Source organism: Falco rusticolus, chromosome 11 (genome assembly GCF_015220075.1).
Source record: "Falco rusticolus isolate bFalRus1 chromosome 11, bFalRus1.pri, whole genome shotgun sequence".
NCBI classification, from domain to species: domain Eukaryota; kingdom Metazoa; phylum Chordata; class Aves; order Falconiformes; family Falconidae; genus Falco; species Falco rusticolus.
In genome coordinates this window covers 22,634,223-22,651,270 of record NC_051197.1, presented here as the reverse complement: position 1 = coordinate 22,651,270, position 17,048 = coordinate 22,634,223, and the positions used below count along the sequence as shown (strand labels likewise).

The window sequence follows — 17,048 nt, the reverse complement described above, 5'->3', positions numbered from 1 at the left end:
GTCTCCAAGACAAGAAAAAAAAATTACACCAAATTAGATTATCCTTAATCTTATCTTTTCATCCTGAAACACTAACAGCTAAACATCACGCTTAAGGAGGTGCATATGGATATGAATATATACTCTGAATCTAGAACATGCTGCATAGTTAAAATTGGACTGTTAGCCTTTTTTTTAAAAAAAAAAAAAGTAGTGTCTTCCTCCTTCCCACTCCCAAACCCCACAACAAAACACAAGTCAAAATGAAGGGAAAGAAAATAATTTATTAGCGATTTCACAAGCAAACTAACATACACTTATGTAAGTCTTGTGACAGTTTAAAGATATCTTTAAGATGAGAAAATTCTATAATCTCCCTTAAATACTTTAAAAATGCTACTACGCACAGTTCAAAAGTCCTGATGATTATGCTGCTTCTTCCCCCAGCTTGATAATACTTGAAAGAGATGGAACACAAAAGGGACCTGGAACATCACAAAGGTAAGTTAAAAGTAAGTACAAACAGAAACTAGTGTTATGCTTTCTTTTGACAACTACATTGAAAGATGTTCATTATTTAGAGAAGGGCTGAATGTCTGAAAAAAAACTGATTTAGGAGATATAGGCTGTATTAGTTTTATATTAAGTTAAATGAGAATGTAATATGAAACCCACAAGAGAAATGTGTCACTGGCAACAACACTACCTCAATACAGAGAATCTAAAAAAAAAATAAAACCAACAAAACTGTAGCAGTGATTAATAGTTGATAAACAGTTCAATTCCAAACACTTCATTGCAAGATACTGTTAGATTTTCTTCTCTACTCTAAAAAGTAGTAAGGAATGTACAAACTAAGTCAACTACAGATAATTTCATGTATACCAAGACAACAGTAATCATCAAATAATCTAAATACTGGTCAATCCTTTAATATTAAAGAATTTCCCTGCAATATATTTTTACCAACATATCGTATTTATTTAAAGAAAAACAAGACTACACCCTCAGTGCAAGCTCAGTACAGCTCCATGCACATCAGTGAAACAGTACTAGCTTGTACAAACTAAGGAATTGGACCACAAATTGGCAAGTTATATGACCTTTGAGGAAGAAGGTGGAGGCCACCTTTTAAGACTAGGAACCTTCATTGTATATATTCACGCAACATAGACAACTTTTCCCCCCACCCTGAAAAAGTGCCCTTTTCTTTTCGAATTACCAGATCAGTTCAAGCTCTAACACATGTAAACTCCTCCCCACACCTACTCTATATGAGAACTTCAATGTAGTTGAGTGCTACGGGAAACATTGCACAAAAAAAGGATACAACAAGAAAGGATACACTCTGCATGACAGTATTACTGCAGTATTTACGCAGGAATGTTTCTAAAGAAGAACAGCAGAATGTGGTTTAATTTTACTTGTTTCTCAGTATTACATACACATAACTTTATGCTACCTATAAAAAGCAAATATGCCCTTTTGATAAAATACAGTTTTGACCCCTTATGAGACTTAATGAGGGCTGATGAGTCCACCAATACTACACTCCATATTCAAAAGTAAATACATTTTTTGATAACTTGAACTATTAGGCCAACACCAGATTTTTCTGTCTCAATTCTCCTTCAAGTCTCTGCCATTCTACAGACTCATTTTTTCCATCAGGTCCAAAACCCAATCATGTTTCCATTCAATGAAGGCTTTAAAGTCACTTCTTCCCTATGAAGAAGCTGGAGACCTTTCAACATCAGTTTCTTCTAAATAACCATTCTCCCAAAAGATTTATTTTAGCTACAGAAAAGTCACCCCAACTACTGACTGAAATTTTTGCCAGTCCATCAAGAAAATGGCCTTTCAGCCAGCAAGGGGTTACATAGTCTTTTTATAAACCAATGTATTATTTTCGCTACAAAGGATAAAAACTTTGTAGACAATATAAGCAGTAAAAAATAAAAATATTTGCAATAACATTCATGAATTAACACAGCTTCTTCCTGTTTAAAAATAATCAGGAGTTTAACTTAATTTTTTAACAACTAAATTAAACGTAACAAGAGAACAACATGGAGACACAGCATACAATCAAATTTGAAGTCCCTCAGATGTTCACATGAACTTGTTCATATGCATATTTATGTCTCAAATGAGAATCTGACACTGTTCTTCCTTACAGACTCAGATGTCTACCATGAATTGTGCACCATATATCAGCATCTATCAGAATATTCTAACAGGAAAAACAGTCACACAGAAATAGGATTCAGTTTCATCATTAGTTGGGAAGTGAAATGAATGTTTCTCATTAAACCTCATGGATACCTAGAAATCTGTATTAGGCTTTGGCACATTCAGTGATTTTTACATATAAGTGGACAAGGTAAGGAAGAAGAAGTTCTGCCCACGATACATTAAACCAATGACACCAAGGTAACTCATGTAAGACTTTCAGGTGCACAAGTCAGTCTTGCATAAGTACATGTTTGCTGACTAAAAAAGCTTTTGAGTTGACCATCAATGTGATTAATAATAACGAGGCGCTTATTTGGTTTTCTTTATGTATTAAGTCAGCATTACTAGTGAAGCTGGAATTAGACGTACAAAATTGGAAAGACAGAATTCCTAAAAGAATGAAAGTGTTCAGACTTCATTTATAAGGCTTGCAATAGATAAAATACTTCACATTTCTTTCTGCCACTTAAAGAAACCTTAGTAATTTTCTTATTACACGCTGAATAAAATAATATAAATACAAGGTTTTCTTCTAACAAGGAAGGAGTAAGAAAAAAAAAAAAAAAAAGACTGAAACATTCCCATAAACCCTCATTCCTAATAGAATACTTTAGCCAAGGCTCATTTCAGTGACCAATACAGAAGAATGCCTGAAAGAGTGATCTTTAATTTTATAGAGATTTTGCAAACCACCAATCAGTAACTCAAAATAGGAACTAGTAAAACAAAACAGCATCTCAGAAATGATGGAAAGAAGCTCAAATGTTGTCTAAGGATTTTTCATCAGATTAATGATAGAACAAGAAACCTGCAACTGAAATAACTGTTATAAATAGAAATACTACCCATACAATAACCATACTGCAGTGTTCCAACCAAGTTTTAAAAATCAAAGACAGCTGTTTATATCCTTTATTTCAAACTTCACATCTTTTTCCAAAGTAAAAATGATCACAACATCCAGATTAAAAACACATCATGGATTAAGTAGAACGTTTCAGAAGCATTCAGACTAAGCTTTGAGTTCATTTGGTCTTAGATAGAGGCATAACCAGAGTGATGCCCAACTGAAATATGTAATTAAATTAAATGTCTTTTAAATTTGAGCTAGCTGATCTGTCAGAGGGTGCAGGCAGAGAAATAAGCACTTTAATTCTTGCACCAGTTACTTCACATGCCAATTTGACAGTTCACTAAATATTTTTTAGGCCACAAAACCCTTCACAGCTACATTAGAGCTGATTTTGCTTGAGTTACTCCCACATAAAACACAGTTAAGAGGAAGCAGTAGTGAAGTAAAGCTTTATGACAGGAAATAAGGTTAAATAGTGATTACTTTCTGCTAAAAGTTACTTTCCCATCAAATTTAGACACTAATGCCAGAAATCTGGACCTATGCATTCCAAAACAATGGAAATTTGCATCAATGCACCACTAAGTAGCACTTTCTGACACAATATCCTTTCCTAAATCAGACAAGTTCAAAGGAAGCTGCAACAGCATTAAGATCTCAGTTTCCAACATCAGTAAAGCCAAAGGCCCTTTACAGAGCTAGCAGAAGTGAGTTTATTGCTGGAAACAGTTCTTCAGAATCACTTTACAATGGAAGGGAAGGAGAAAAGAGGCAACTCTTTTCAAAGCCAAAATCCCAGGAGATAACTAAAAAGCTAAGTGGTCTGATTCCACAGAATTACTCTCCTTAGCTCCCCAGATTAAGGATTAGAGAAATTGACAACTACCCTAGAATATCAGGATTAGGGAAATAGCAGTCTGAGTTTCTAAACAGAGGAAGCAGCAGCATTTTAAATATACGGGAACTATATACATTGCACTCTTGTTTTCTGATATAAATGCACATTTTAGAAAAGAAAATTGTATGGAACATTTCCCCTCCACCATCAATATTCTTAAAATCACCACTAAACAGTAATAAATAAAAACAAACAACCCCCCAACAAAACAAATTAACAAAAAACCCCAGCCTATTTATTTTGATTTTCAGGCAGCAAATCCGTACCTTGTGCAGCGTTCTACTTTTTTCTTTTCCCTTCATTGGCATCTTGTTTTGGTCTAGCTGAACGAGCAAATTGCTGAGATTCTATTAAGGACTACAAGTGTCAATGATTAACAAGTCAATCAAGAAGCAAAAAAGTATTATTTCAAAATATAGTTTAAAAAGTTACCCTTACCTGTAACGTAAATCAATTCTACTATGGTATTAAGTAACTAATAGACGTTATTGTTACGATAAAGATTAGGACCTCGCTGATCTGCAGTACAAAAAATGTTAAGGGAGCCTGTCCAGGAGTCTACAATACTAAGTAAATAAGGAGGACTAACTGGGAATGGGTTAGGTGCAAACAGAGTAACTACAGCAGGATAAATGCTTGATATTTAGAATCCTCCATTCCAGCATGTTAGTTCCATAACTCTGTCTCAGTAGATATTTGGGAGAAAAACAGGTAAAGTAAGAGAGGCTGGGGCAAACACAAGCACAAAGAAAAGGAAATTAACCATGAAACATTTAAGTGAAAAATAAGAAAGGACTTATAGACAAGAAACAGGGCAACACAATCAAACACTGTAGAAATCCCAATGTTACATAGGCCCAAAAACTAACTGACAGAAGCAGTCTAAACAGATAAGAACATTTCTTAAATATTCTTAAAGTCTGTAAACGCAGGCTTAACCAAGTCAAAAAGCCTACTTAATACAACGGTCATACAAGCTAAGTTATTTTTTGTATTGTGTTTGTAGGATCAAAGAGCAAAGACCAGAGAAGACAATTTTATTGTCTTAAATAAAGCACGTTTACTTTCCTATTTCAGAAGGGGTGCCTCTGTATTTTTCAGCTATCATAAAATTAAATTAATGATAGTACACTGTGCTATGATGCCTAGTTTTCTTAAAGTATTTCCTCTTCCCACAGATTTCTATTAAGTATAACACTATGACAGCAAAACTAGAGACTGACTGACAGATTATGAAAAATATAATGTAAACGTCTGAAGAAAGATACAACCACCATGGGTTTTTCAAATAAGACATATCCATTTGCTTCTTTTAAAGCTTTAGCAGCTGCTTTTTCATTAGGAAGCCCAATGAAAGCCTGTCCCTTCATACGGCCTTCTTTCATCAAACGTATATCAAACCTAGAGGCAAAATTGAGAACTGGGAGTTACTCATGTTTAACCACACTTTCATATTTCACACTACAAAAATTATTCTTATGCTTCAAAGCTGAAGCAATAGTCGAAATGGGAGTAGAGCCTACAAGCAGGAATTATGTCATTGGAGACCATTTTGCCCGAGGGAGCCACTTAGCAAAATGTGACATCAGACTGCAGGACAGCAGACTGGTGTGCAACTGTAGTAAATACAACATATGCAAAACAATCAGGCACATGCAATCATCCAAACTGTTCATTGCGTCACTCAGTCAATAAACATTAAAGTTGGTAACAAAATATAAAGGCAAAATAGTAGAGTCTTCAGACACTGTTCAAAAAAAGCATTCTACTTCTGTACTTGTGATAAATGAACATTTTCAGATGAAACATTTTCTTTATGCAGAAGGATGAAAATGTCCAGTTTTTAAATCACAATCTTCAGCAGTATTATAGAAAACAAAGGGCTTAATTTTAACCAAGTGCCAAATTCACTTACATATTTCGTTCCACTTCTGACTGGAAATCAACGTATCTTCCAAAAATGAACTTCAGATCCTGAAATTAAAGGGTAAGTATAAGAGAACAGCTGATAAAAAGCCCTTGTGATAAATACTTAATTTGCTTGTTTACCTACCTTTTCTTGAACTTGTTTAGCCAGATTCTTCACATATATCCTACAGTTTGGATCACCTGGCTCATAGTTTTTGAAAACAGAGAATTTTTCCATTTCTTGAAGGAGATAGAAAAACCGACAATGTTTTAGTTCATTTACTTACTTCATATTTTTTCCTCAGTGTAAGATCACTAAGTTTAATATACAATCAATCAATAAAGGAAATACTTATTTAAACAATTTGTTGCAACAAATCAAAGAGCTATTATTAGATCATTTATTCTCACAGTTATACCTTCTCTAGAAAGTCTGTTCTTCTCTAGATCCCTTCTTGAAATAAATTCTGACAGTATTTCATCATCTTCCTCTTCAGTTTCCATTTTATCATCTGACCTAGGAGCTGGGAAAATCCTTCCAAAGCCTGTATTATTCATTTCTTCTGTGGCTGCATAAAGGTCTGAAATTTCAACACATCATGTAAGTGTTTTGTATGTTTATTCACAAGAGGATCAACAGTAAGCAAAGAAGTATACTCCCTTCAGTAATGTTTTTAATATAGTAGACTTTGTAAAGCAATTTAAACACATCCTTAAAAGAAATGTGCCTTAATCCCTGGTTTGACAAACACACCTACTCCATATGGTCCTATAAATTCTACTGTACTACAAATAAAAGCCCTGGCACCCATCACATAAGGAAAAACAAGCCTTGCTGTTCAGGCCTGTATCCAGTTCAATAATTATCTGGTTTTCATTCAAATAGACTGTATAGTAACATAAAGTACCAAGAAACGCAGACTGACCATAGCCCTGCAAGAAACCATCACACCTCATTGCTATTATCACCAGCATTTTTATAGCAGATAATCAGTGCATCACAGAGAATGAGTTGGCAATAACTTGAATGCTGCTTCCTAAGAGCTGGAAAAGGAAAATCTGAAATTAGCCTGATACATAGTGTTGAGTGTAATACCAAGAATGCATTCCTAACATTTGCTAAAAATACCGTAACTTCTAAAAGAGAGTGCAATTCATCATAAACCCACAGATCATAGGAGAGACACCTTTAGAATCCTCTAAATCATTTACTGTACCAAAGCACAGAGTTCTGTGCTTTAACATGGGAAAAACAGCAAATGCAGAGAAGACACAAGTTGGTGTTCCTAAACCCTGACGTATACCATCTATGAGAGCTCCAATACAAAAGAGTAAAAGAATTCCCTGGCCTAAATTTCAGCAGCCTTCTACACATTGAAATCACATGAATGTAGTATTAAACATACTTGAAGTAAGAAGCCTCTTACCATTTTTTTCTTCTTTTTCCGAGTTTATCTGAAGAACAGCTGGGATGTCAGTACTAATATGGAACTCTATTTTTTTATGACCTATATGCTGTGGCTGGTCAAACACATCTGAAGCTGACAGTGTAGGATGCAAATTACTGTTTAAAGGAACAATATATTAAAGATTCAGACACTGAACACAGACAAATACAAGATTTCTTCCAGATAGATCTTATGTTGTTGTTTACCGCAAATACATAAGTTGTCCATTTCATAAATTTCACCCAATACAGTTCAAGTTGATTAAAACTCTGCAAATACAGTAGGTATGGCTGCAGCAAGAGCAAACCCAATAGTTACATACCACATTAAAGAACAGACAGGCATTTGTGAAAAACTGTTATCGGTAACTTAAAAAAAACTGGCCTTGCTGCTGCTTTCACACAGCGTATAAAATAAACGAAACTTTAAAAAAATAGAGCGAATCACTTGGAAGTCCGCAGTGGCTATTGGTAAAAATGCATTCACAATTGATCGGCACATCCATAGAAACACTACACTGGTGTCTACTGTGCCATAGTACTGTAGTTTCAAAAGCCAAAGTTATTTTAAACCAAAATGGTTTTTATTCTTCCAATATCAGCCTTTTATTTTTATTTTAAATTTTTATTTTAAGACTCATCCCAAACAATAAATCCAGATTGCTTCTGTCAGGGCTGTGATATGAATTTTTTCTTTTTTTAATAAAAATCCCTTTTTCATTAATTTGATAGCAAAAGAAACAGCTTGAACCAGGCATACTCTATAGATTAAGGCTGTTGAGCATGAGGGTAAGGGAAGACTGACTCCACTACCAAATCCACCTACCCGTGAAGAATGCTTCTTTTAAAGACAGCAATACTAAAGCGAACACGATACAGATAATGTAATTTAGTAAAAGTAATGAGCTTCTGAAAAAGGGCAAAAATCACAGAAATAATACAAACCTGTGGGAAGTACACACAGGAACATTCAGTAAGTCTTTAATTCTTTGCTTTTTTCTAACACCACGCCTCTTTGTGTTTATTGGTCTCTTAGGCTGAAGCGTTGCTAATTCCATCAACTTGGTCATTCTATTTCAAACAAAATTCAAAAAAGAACAAAAGTGGTTTACAGTTTATTTGAAAATACTCATTCTGAAAAACCTTCCCGCTTCCTCAAAGCCCTTGAAATACAACTTTTCAGAATATAGTTACAAATCTAGCTACCTTAAGACAAAACTACATTAATAAGCTGTAAGACAGTACATAGATACACACAGAGCACTTCAGTGACCAATCAAAATTGTAATGAGTTCAATGATGCCCTTTCCTTCCCCAAGCACGCACCTAATTAAGACACTGAAGATGCAGAAGTGCTAAAAAGGCCCAAGTTGAACCTTTTTCAGTAATACTATTTCTGCTCTGCGGGAGTGCTCCTCCCCAATACATGTATTTTTCTGTAAATAGCATAGGGACTTTCTGATTTACTTTTCCCTTTAAATAACAAATAAAGACAACTGTTTCTTCATGTAGTATTAAAGATAAAAAAACACAACTATGATGTAATTCAGTCCCAACACTGTAAGAGAATCCTCAGTACACACAACCTCCCATTATTATTACTACTAACAATACACACTGATGTACAACGAACATTTTGGAAGTCAATGTCCACATATGATTCAGTCTGAGTAATTTACTCAGTAAAAATGTGGGAAAACGAAGAATCCAGAAAAACTAGTTCTTGCTTCCTTGTATCTGCACACACTCTTCATTCTGAATGTGTTTTGTTGTTTTTTTTGTGGGGTTTTTTGTTTGGTTTTTTTTGACACAGGAACAGATGATAATTTGCATACCAACTGACCATTTTCCTTCTCTTACTGTGATTCAAAACAGCTGTCCTGTTTTTAAGTCGCTCTGGAGCTCCTTAAACATCTGGGAAGATTATCTATATACTGCAAACATTAAGAGATTCCACCATTTGCTGAACTAGAAGCTAGAAAAGTAAAAACACCACTTTAAAACAACCCAAAGGACTGCAAATGACTAAAATGCATACCTCTCCTTTTCCTCCTCATTATCACTTTCATATTCTGATTCATCTCCACTAGATGGTTGCTCTTCCTCCTCTTCAGGCAAAGGAGGCTCTTCAGGAGGCAGAGGTGGGATTGGAGGAGGTGGCACAGGCACTGGTAAATACTCTTCATACTAATTATAGGGAAGAAGTGGAAAAAACAACTAAACATTTTAAGAAAAAAGCTGCGTATCTTGTTTTCCTTTACATATAAAAACAGTGAAACCAATAAATTAGAACATGGCAAGAAGCATTTTTATAGGGATCTAGATGCTCTTTTGCTAAACTAAATTACTAATGAAAGCTTTCCACAAGAAAAAAAAATTGCTGCATTCTCAAGTGAAAGTCTGAATGTTTTCATTCCTTTAATCTGAGGAGTTAAATAAAAACAGCAAACGTGGCCTTGGGTTTTTACTTTGCACTCAGCTTGAAAGAGTTCCCTGAAAAGAGTACAGTCCACACATATGGGAGGGAGGCCTAAGTTCCCAAGTCATCTCAGTTTCTACACTGAACCTTCCACTACCTATCAAAGTTGCATTTCTGAAGGCACTGATGTCTTCTGACATTAGAAATACTGTGCCCTTTAGAAACTGCTCCAAGAATTTCAAGGACTGGCTTCTCACTTTACTACTCTTTTTTGCATAACCACTAAATTTGCAGCGTTTAACCTGGCCCAGTAGCAGGCAATTAATAAAATTATTGCCAGAAAATCAGTGTGAATTTGTTTATTTGATAATTTATAGCTCCCCTGTTATTAGAAGCAGGTGTTCTATTAGAGCAAATACAAAGTGTAGCAGAGCACAACTTCACTATACCCAAATACTGTAGCTATCACTACTAATGCAAGTCCTCACTTGTTCTACCTTCCACTGGCAGGCAGTTAACTACTCTATCACAGCCAACAGAATTGAAACCACAGAGGTCATATTTCTACTTCCCTTCAGAAACAGTTCCCCCTAAGCCTCTGCCAGTTTCTCTCAACACTGCCTCTTTCAAAAACCATCCTGGAGACAGAGCAAATTAAATCTGGAAGCGCTGTATAATCTCGTTAACAATCTGAATCTAATCAGAACTCTAAAGAAACACATAGATCACAGAACTTAATTCATCTTTGTAAGGCAACACGCTAATGGTGTTCTTTATTTCCTATGTTTGTAGCATGATGTTATAACCTCCCCTTTTTTTCTTTTATACTCAAGTTCCAACTATCCCAGTGCTAGTGCCATGCACGTGTTATTTCTTTAAGTGTAGTTGAAAAGATATCTTTAGAAGACTAATATGCACATCTTAACCAATGAAATACAGCAGTATTTGCTATCCTCTAGAGATTACTCCAACTTTTAGAAGTTTGAACTTAGATCTCCTAACAAGTTGCTAATATTTTAAATTGTGAATCTGTTTTACAGTACTTAAAACATATCAAAAAAGTTACCATGGGAGGACGAGCAGTAATTGGTCCAAAAGGTGGAGGAAGATTCATTTTATTCATAAGATGAAGTACCTGAAACAATTCAAGTTAGAGTAAGTTTTCCACTAAATAAATAAATGGAAACAGTTCCTTTCTAGGTATCAAAGCCAATAACTTCTGGCAGGTGTAAATCAGCATAATTTTAATGAAGACATAACTGCACTGGTTATTAATCAATGTGAAACCCTGCATTTAAGACCCAACAACTAATGGCAAATATGAGCAACACCCTAAAAAGGCTAATCAAAAAAAGTAAAGCATCTTTTCAGAATGAAATTCCAAGTACTCAAATCACATCTAATTAGGAATATCACATCCAGTTAAATCTTCAGTGTCTATGAAGTACGTTCCTTCTGGTCAACAAAATCTTATTATCTCAACATAGTAAAAAATTAACATTGGTTAACACTATTATAGGTAAACTAACAATAATTATTACGACAAAAATTATTTCTGTGGATAATTAAAATAGGGAAAAGGAGTTATTTTTATTTTTCAACTTTTTTTTTTCCTTTTTTACTTACCTGGACATAAAATTTGGGCACGCTTGCCAAGGCATTTGCTATATTTGCTAGAATTGTACTTGAAGGTGGCGGATATAAATATTTGAGGCAAGAATTGATGGGAAAGGTGAGGCTGAGGGGGAAAAAAAAAAGATAAAAACAAGACATCTTAGCACCATTGCCACATAAATGACTGGTAACAATTAATGATTACTACAGCTTTAACTATTCACTACATCTGAAGTACGAAATATTATTATTTCCCCTAGAACAGTTTTGGGCCACCTCAATATAGCCTTCAACATTAGGGTCCCTAACATCTGTTAGATGTTTAACATCTGTCCCCTAACACAAGGCAGACATACTGGGGTTCGGTACAATGGAAGTACCAACACATGCAGAAAGCCTAAAGCACACAACTAGTATGCCCAAAAGCCCAGCATAGCATGCTGTACAAACACCATAAACTCAATGCTCAAAGTGCTGGGTTTATTAGCCCCAAAAGAAATCTATTCTTCCTGCATGCAAAAATGCAAATGGTGGAAAAAAGAACAGGAAACCTCTGGGAAAAACACTAAACAACAGTATTCTGCTGTTAACACTGGGACAACCTACCCAGTCCTGAAACCTTTCCTGAGGAAGTAATGCACAGGGCTAGAAGGCTATTATGCAATCCACAACCTCATGGCTCAAAGTACCAGTCACTACCCAACTGTGAGGGTTCTAAACTTGAAGAACAAAAATCTCATCTTTACGAAAATTCCTACAGGTATGCATGTAGAACAATAGCATACCATGAACCAAAATTTTCTTCTTGAACAGTACACAACACTTATTTCAAAATAAGGTGTAACAGAATAAAATAATTAAGACCAAAAAAACCACTAACCCATGATTTGGTGCAATTCCATTCTCTATTTTAACACAGCTTGGTTCTTTTTTCTCTTCTTCTTTCACTGGTTCTTCAGAACTGAAAATTAACTTAGTATTATTTAAAAGAGGGCAAAATTTAAGTGCCTTACATAATATATGAAATATGTTTAGTCTCATCTATTAAAAATATAATAGATTAGTATAGTATTTTTAACATCTTTTATCAATTACTACAGCCATTATTAATACTTAAGAATTAATACATGTGGATTATTATAGTAGCCAGACTTCTAAAATAAATATTTATGCAGATTTAAAAGTCTCCCCATATATTTAAAGACTAAAACCTACTCACAAGAGGAGAACTAAAATTATTTCACCTTACTCTCTGTTCAAAGACTAAAAAAATCAAAGATATTAAATTATTGATTTGTTCATATTCAGAAAGTGGAACAACTAACTTTAAACTTCTACATCTCATTTTAATTAAGAACTATCACATAGCTTCAATCACTTGCATATCACACAGGTAAACTTGAAAGCCTAATCATGCAAATTACTTTAACTACTTGAGAGACAATTGAAACACAAACTATCACAGTTCTGGGTCACATTGATTTTTTTTTCATTTTTGTTTTTAAATACTGCAAATTCTTTAACTATTTGAAGGGAGACTGGCAGTTTTACATTTGTTCGGCTCATACTTCGAGCTAGATACATGCAAATCAGCTCCAGCTTAGAAGACAGTGGCTATAATAGTAGTCATATATTTATGCTAGCACTTGTCAGTTCTGCCTGACTCTTCATTAGATTATGAAGAAAAATCAGGAAAGCACTGCATGCGCTGCTTAACAGCAAAAGAAAATTACACTCCTGAGAAAAATAAAATAAGAGTCTTTTTCAAGCACAGGGAACCTCTTCAACACAGAGGTCAGTTTATGCACACTGGAGTCTTGCTCTGTAAATGAGAACAGGACCACCTGCTGATTAAAGATATTAGCAACTATAGGAATAAGGATGGGAATTATTTCATGACAATACTGAATGAAATAATACCAATGGGAGGAATGCAGTCACTTATCTATAAATCTGAACCTGCCTGTTAACACTTCTAAATGGTTACAATTTATCATTTAACAATAACACAAAAGAATCACAAATACAGCATTTCCTTTCCTTGACCACAAACATAGAAACTAAATGGTTACGCACATACCTTTTACACTTCTCTGAGACAGAGGGCTGGCTAAGTACCTGCACACTATCTTGCTCCTTTGCAAATTCAACTACTAAGGTGTGACCTAAAAGTTTCAGCTGATGTAGTCTTGACAAAGCCTTCAAATAATTTTAACAGAGGAAAGAAAGAAAGGGAAGAGGAAAAACATCAGAATTACTCCAAAGTGTAACTGTTTTATCTTTGATTGGTAAACTAGCCATAGGATGCAGTCCCAACTGCTTTAAGCTAAGCCTGTGGCACTACAGACACAGGTAGTTCTGCACTGTTCCTGCCTTCACAGCCCTGCTTTTAAGCTGGCAGGAAGGAGAAAGATGAGGTTGCACAGCTAGAACCATTTCAGAGACAGGTCATCTGAACACAGCAGTGAGACTGCAGCCTTAATGATACCTATTACATAGCCTAGTAAATCTCTGTGACTTTAAGTAACCAACCTCTTTCTCATGAACCACAAACATGTTGAACTCCCCTAGTAACAGCTGGGAATTTTAAAATCAAGACTCTTAACTGTGACACTAGGAAGCTCCAGCATTCTGCAGGTACAAAGCCCGATAGATAGGCCGTTAACAACTGATACAAAGCAACCTAAATTCACCACTGTTCACCACACAGTCTCTGTAACTTTTTTGAGTAGAACTTTAAAGCATGGCCTAAAATAAAAAAATCAACACCAAAAAAACAGGGCATAAGAGGGAAGTTCAGGACATGGACTTACAAACCATTACCAGTATTACTTTTTTGGTATTCATGTGCCCCATTAACATGGTAGTTTCCTTTTTCTTATCAAAGTTGGGCATTCAAGGCAGTCTTGAATTGCGTACATCACTATGTCTGAATTTTATGGCAAATATGTAATTATGCAGGAGACAAGTAAATTATGTTTGGTTTGTGGTTTACGTATAAATGCATATACACCCTAGACATCATTAGCCCTGATGTGTCTCAACTCATGTAAACTTGCCATGCTCTAAGTGACAGGTTGGATCAGATGACTTCCACAAGCCTCTTCCAGCCCACCTCTTACAAGTAGAGAAATGTTTGTTTCATCAAATACTTCAAGCACCTCCTGAAATAGAACTTTAATATTATATTGCTCTGCTTTTTTTTCCCCTCCAAACCCCGGAGTACTAAATGACATATAAAACATTTTAGGGCACAACTGACAATTCAGAAGAGTACTTTGCTAAAATAACGAACTCAGTACAAACCTTCACAGCTGCATTTTCACTGGGAAAGGTAGCAAAAGCAGTGTGTTTCTAGAAAACATAAAAAAAAAATGTCATAGTGAAACCAAATCAAAAAGGTATGATTGCATGTAAAACATATACCCACAAGTGATGCACAAGTTCAAGTTTACGTATTTGAAAGCTTCCACACAGTAATCATCTAACTCCCATACAGGGCAAAGGTGAAGGAGTGGAGAACATTTTTCTTAATAATTTAGGACAAGTACTTCCTGCAGTCAAAAATAAAGACAGGAACTCAGCAGTTTGAGAAACACAGGAAAACAGTATTTTTTTTTTAAGTGAGCAAAGCCATAGTAAACTGCAAGAAAGTAAAAGTTTCGCCCTCTTTTCCAAAAAGGAAATTTATTTCAGCATCTCTCAGCAGAACATTTTCATCAAAGCAATTCCTAAAAGTAATACTTTTCCTCCTACAAAAGTCGTTACTGTTGTTGTGCTCTGAAAGTTTGGATGGTTTCTAAGTAATTTTCCCTTTTATTTTTTTTTTTTTAACTTAAGCTTTCCTAACAAGATCAAATCCTCACAGAATACTCAGTACATCTTAAATTTGCTTTAACAAACGTTATTACTTCATCTTGCCACTACGTGGTCCAGTATTAAAACTGCAAAACATCAATATTGTTCTAAGAAGGAAAATCACTGTTATTTTGAAAAACTAGTATTTTTAACATCCTATAAAAAAAAAGCATGACTATGACACAAGATAAGGACATTGTTTATCTGTAATTCTGCAGAAATACAAGGGTCTTGCCAAACAGTATTCATCGCCAGACTGATACTCCTACATTTTTGCAATTTGGACGAAAGAAAAAATAAAAGATTTCAAGAAACAGGCCTGTGAAACCGTAACTCTACACCAACCAACAGACCCTTCTGCACTGCGTTTCCACAGCTTTACTCCCAGTAACACGCGAGGCCGAAGCTGAGGCCAAGGGCCGCCCTCCCGCCCGCCCCGCCCGGGCCCAGCCGCGCTCCCTCGGCGCGCCGCGGCCCGCTGCGCCCCCAGGAGAAGGATGAGCCCCGACCTGGCGAACACGGCCGCCCCCTCGCTGCGGCCCGCTCCGCGCCCCTGAGGCGTGGCAAACGGCCGGGGGCGGCGGCAGGTCTTTCCTCCCGCCCCCGGAGTCGCCCCAAGCCCCGGCCCTCACCAGCCGCCCGTGGTCCGACAGGACGCGCACAGACACCGCTCCGAAGTGCTTCAGCAGATCCTCCTTCTCCGCCGCCGCCAGCTCGGCGGGCAGGTGCCGCACCAGCAGCGTCCGGCCCCGCCGCCGCGCCACGCCGGGGTGAGGCGGGACGCCCGGGTGAGGCGGGCCGGCACCCAGCCCCGGGCCGGCACCCAGCCCCGGGCCGGCACCCAGCCCCGGGCCGGCACCCAGCCCCGGGCCGCCTGCCCGCGCCTCCTCACCGCCCGGCGCCGCCATCCTAGCGCGCAGGGCCGGGACGACCGCGACGCGCACCCGGAAGCAAGGGGACAAGTCACGCGAGAGCTGAGGGTTGGGCTTTAAAGTCTCGCGAGACTGGCGTGGATCTGGCGGGAAGCGCGGGCAGAGGTTGTCCGCGGGGCGTGGCCGGGCTGAGGGGACGGTGCGTCCGGTCGCCCCTGTCGCAGTGCGGTGGTCTCTGCTAGCAGCTGGTGGGCGGAAAGGGGCCCGGCGGTGATCTGCTGAGGCTGGCTGTGCGGTTCCTTTGGCCCCGGTGCTGACGGGCGGCTGGAGCAGCAACCTGAGCCAGTCGTCGGGGTCTCCCCACCCCGTCGGTCTCGCCAGTGCTGGGCTTTCTGTAAACTCTTCTTTAGTGCCATGCCTCTGTCAGTTGATACCTTAAACTGATAATGTACAAAATCTGCCTTAGTCAAACCTGAAATAATGCTCCAAAGGGAGAGATGACCCTTCGCTTCTTTTCCTCCCTTAAGAGTGAAGAGCTTGTCTTCAGACCAAATTATACAAAGCTGTATTACTTTCAACATACCTTTCTCATTAGCCTTTAGTTGAAGAGGCTGCTTTTTTTTCTTCCTGTTGCTTTACCTGAACAGCAAGGTATTAAGATCTTTCTGGCATAGGCATTAATGTGGTTAAGTCAAGCAGCATGGGTGAAGCACAGCCACAATTATAACCTGTAATTCTGAGCATGAGATGGGATCCTGCAGCATGAGCAGTGAGCGCACAGGCAGTTCCTAGCCAGCTACTACTGTGACCAGGCTGGCTGATCCAAAGCCTGTCTTTTTTTCTGAGGCCAGAGGCTGTGATCTCAAAAGGCCGGGAAAAATCCCCAAGCTTGACTGATGAAATCTCAGCTCTTACTGTATCTAATTAGCTGGTTGCTGGCTGGCAAAAGCACTGCCTGCCTAGAT

General features: G+C 37.4%; 1 protein-coding gene across 3 annotated transcripts; it reads right to left on the bottom strand.

The window, feature by feature from the left end:
• Positions 1 to 243: 243 nt before the first annotated feature.
• RNPC3 (RNA binding region (RNP1, RRM) containing 3) lies at positions 244 to 16,171 on the bottom strand. 3 transcript variants are annotated; one of them, XM_037403521.1, is made up of 16 exons: positions 16,071 to 16,171; positions 15,844 to 16,034; positions 14,660 to 14,707; positions 13,434 to 13,552; positions 12,234 to 12,314; positions 11,366 to 11,477; positions 10,806 to 10,874; positions 9,359 to 9,507; positions 8,266 to 8,391; positions 7,301 to 7,437; positions 6,293 to 6,454; positions 6,019 to 6,113; positions 5,881 to 5,939; positions 5,234 to 5,366; positions 4,232 to 4,304; positions 244 to 1,368 (listed from the first exon to the last, which is right to left on the bottom strand). In XM_037403521.1, the coding sequence occupies exons 1-15, from the start codon at positions 16,117 to 16,119 to the stop codon at positions 4,245 to 4,247; spliced, it is 1,590 nt and encodes a 529-aa protein (XP_037259418.1). In that variant the 5' UTR covers positions 16,120 to 16,171; the 3' UTR covers positions 244 to 1,368; positions 4,232 to 4,244. The 3 variants fall into 3 exon arrangements, with proteins under 3 accessions (XP_037259418.1, XP_037259416.1, XP_037259417.1); XM_037403519.1 differs by having other exon boundaries at positions 15,844 to 16,134; XM_037403520.1 differs by having other exon boundaries at positions 244 to 464; positions 15,844 to 16,134.
• Positions 16,172 to 17,048: the final 877 nt, after the last annotated feature.

Coding starts and splice junctions, on each gene's coding strand:
- RNPC3 (XM_037403519.1), bottom strand. CDS start 16,119: ATGGCGGCGCCGGGCGGTGAGGAGGCGCGGGCAGGCGGCCCGGGGCTG. Junction 13,553..14,659: donor GTGAAAATGCAGCTGTGAAG/GTTTGTACTGAG, acceptor AATTATTTGAAG/GCTTTGTCAAGACTACATCA. Junction 6,455..7,300: donor GGAAAAAGAAGAAAAAAATG/GTAAGAGGCTTC, acceptor TTGAAATTTCAG/ACCTTTATGCAGCCACAGAA.